This window comes from Microtus ochrogaster, linkage group LG3 (assembly GCF_000317375.1).
Source record: "Microtus ochrogaster isolate Prairie Vole_2 linkage group LG3, MicOch1.0, whole genome shotgun sequence".
Taxonomy (NCBI): Eukaryota; Metazoa; Chordata; class Mammalia; order Rodentia; family Cricetidae; genus Microtus; species Microtus ochrogaster.
In genome coordinates this window covers 37,619,156-37,622,053 of record NC_022029.1, presented here as the reverse complement: position 1 = coordinate 37,622,053, position 2,898 = coordinate 37,619,156, and the positions used below count along the sequence as shown (strand labels likewise).

The 2,898-nt window shown below is 40.0% G+C and overlaps 1 protein-coding gene across 2 annotated transcripts in view; it reads right to left on the bottom strand.

The window, feature by feature from the left end:
• Strn (striatin) overlaps positions 1 to 2,898 on the bottom strand; it is a 91,739-nt gene that overhangs the window by 25,339 nt on the left and 63,502 nt on the right. For both annotated transcript variants that reach the window (XM_026785894.1, XM_005360780.3), the window contains exon 7: positions 1,404 to 1,539. In XM_026785894.1, the coding sequence (XP_026641695.1) occupies positions 1,404 to 1,539 (136 nt within the window). The remainder of the gene's footprint in view (positions 1 to 1,403; positions 1,540 to 2,898) is intronic.

Sequence of the window (2,898 nt, the reverse complement as noted above, 5' to 3'; positions counted from 1 at the left end):
TGCAGGAGTAGGTTCTCTTCTTCTACTATGTAGTTTCAAGGGACCAAACTCAGGCTGTCGGGTTTGGCAGCAAGCAGTTTTGCTTGCTAAGTCACCCTGGTAGCCTTAAAGACAGAACAATGAACTGGTTGCTCTTAAATCTTGAAATAATTTTATCTGTTAAAGGGAAAAATTGGTCTTCTTATAGTCTCAAGGGACTCATAAGAACAACACTCACTATTGTAATCTTAGCTATCCTGGAATTCACTATATGCCCAGGTTGGCCTTGAACTTACAGAAATCCACCTGCTTCTGCCTCTCAAATTCTGGAATTCAAGTTGTACATCATCATGCCTGGCAGTTAAAAAATTCTTTTCTTTAAAAAAAATGAATAAATCAAGGCCAGGAGCTAGACTGACGGCTCAGAGAGGTTAAGAGCACTTACTGCTCTTGCAGAGGACTGGAGCTTGGCTATCAACACCACATGGATAGATCACAACCATCTGCAACTCCGGTTTCAGGGGCTCTGACGCTCTCTTCTCACTTCCTTGGGCACCAGGCATGTACATGGTACACAGACATACGTGCCGGCAAAATACTCATATAGATAAAATAAAATAAATCTAAAGACAAAAGTTTAGATAAGATTCAAGGCCCAAATCTCCTATCAACTGAGAGTGTCTACTTACACTCACTAACTGACCTAGCACAGGATCACACTGAATTAAAGTGTACATACACTGGCGCACAGCTAGTACCACTGGGCTGTGGCTCTTTGGTTAGAGAGTTAGTTATATGAGGGAGAATCCAGCTGCCTTTGCAGAAAAGCCAGTACCAGGTGTGCCTGCAACAAGACTAGCAAGGAAAGACAGTCCTATCTGTGCTGAAGACCTCACCAGGCACAGTGCAATGCTAGCCCAGCTCCTGCACTTGGGAAGCTGTTACCTAAAACACCTAAGTAATGAAATAAGCTCAGGCAGAGAAGGCAGAACACACTTGCATGTTCTCCTTTATTTTCAAACTTTGGCATAATCTATAAAAACCTAAAGAAGCATAGAAACTATAATTTTCTAAGATGATTTGTTTTATGTAGATGATGTAAGACATAAGAAAAATAAATTCCTCTATTACATCTTCATACTCAAGTTTCCCCCAAAATCTAGATCAGCAGGTTCTGTTTGTCTGAAAAGAAAGCAAATTAGCCCGTTTTAATTCAAATTCTTTTCATACCATATTCCTTATATTTAAAGGAGGAGGAGGAGATAACAGTTACATAATCTTCCTCACAGGAAACCACACAACCTGGACAATCACTGATGCGCAGCATTTCAGAATCACACTGCTTCCAAAACATCACCCTCCTGGCAAAACATGAATTCACCGCATTCATCAGACCTCTGACTGGATACAGGATGCTTCCTTACCCCAGTCTGTTCCATCGCCTGCACTTCTAGATTCGCTGTCTCCGTCCTCTGCTGTGGCAAGGAAGTCGAACTCCTTCAGAGCTTCCTTAGTGTCTCCATCTTCACTGGTGTCAGGCAATGCTTTCTTCCGAACAATCTAAGGGGGGGGGGGGAACATGTCAAATTAAAATTATTAGTAAACACTAAACAAAAGAGACACTATCCCCTTGTAACTAAGTAAGCAAAGCAACTATTTCCTTTGGAATGTATTTGCTATATTAAAAAAAGAAAAATTGCAATACTTTAAGCAGTTAAAAACACATTGTATCTCCCCATACAGGGTTTCTATGTAGCACATTGTATTTTTTAAAAACAAACATTGTACATGTTAAAGCAGTAATTTAAACTTTGTTCAAGGGTATGATAGCTTACTTAAACTAATATAGATAGATATAGATCTAAATGGGTAAGTAAAATTTGTACTTAAATTACACACATTCATGTTATAAGAGCAATTAACTAACATTCCTTAGATACAGTCTGTGCAGTCTTCAGACATTCTGAACTAACCCAAACAAGACACATTCTTTTTTTTTTTTTTTTTTTTTTTTTCGAGACAGGGTTTTTCTGTAGTTTTCGGTGCCTGTCCTGGAACTAGCTCTTGTAGACCAGGCTGGCCTCAAACTCACAGAGATCCGCCTGCCTCTGCCTCCCGAGTGCTGGGATTAAAGGTGTGCGCCACCACTGCCCGGCTCACAAGACACATTCTTTAACTGTGAAATGTTTCCTGACTATAGCCATGATAACTCAATATAACTGCAATATACCCTCACAAAACCCATGTCACAACTACAAACTCAGAAATGAATGTCTTAGGAATCATAGAAACACTGTAAGGTTCCTCCATTATTTCTACTGTCCTCGACTTCTCTAACAGCTCTGTTTTACTTCCTGTTGTGCTATGTATCCCTGGGTAGTCCTGAAGCTGAGCTGCTCCTGACTCCAAAACACTGGGATGAGACGCATGCACCATGTGCCCAGCGTAGATCCACGCACATTCAGTTCCCCTAAAACATTGAATGTGCAGGACAATGTAACTCAGACTTGTACGAAACCACAAATCCAGTAGTTTTAAAGGGTAAACCTAATAGGGAGGGTTGAGCCCAACATGCCTGTGCTCTATGGCAGTCTTCATTATCTTTGTGTATATAGGAACTAAACAGGAAAAATCATGAGGTATTTAATGAGGCTGTAATTCTCTGCTTAGAGTTATTACTTAAGTATTACTCTAAAATCAAGAAATAGTACTTCTCAACCTAACAATTAGCAAACCCATTAAACACAAATAAAAATAAAAAATAACAAAACCCATAAGACAACCATAGCAGGTTCTGAACAGAGAAACCATATTAAGAGATTGCTCAGCAATTAAGAGCACTGGCTACTTTTCCAGAGGTCCTGAGTTCAATTTCCAGCACGCACATGATGACTAACAACTGTCTGTAACTCCAGATCC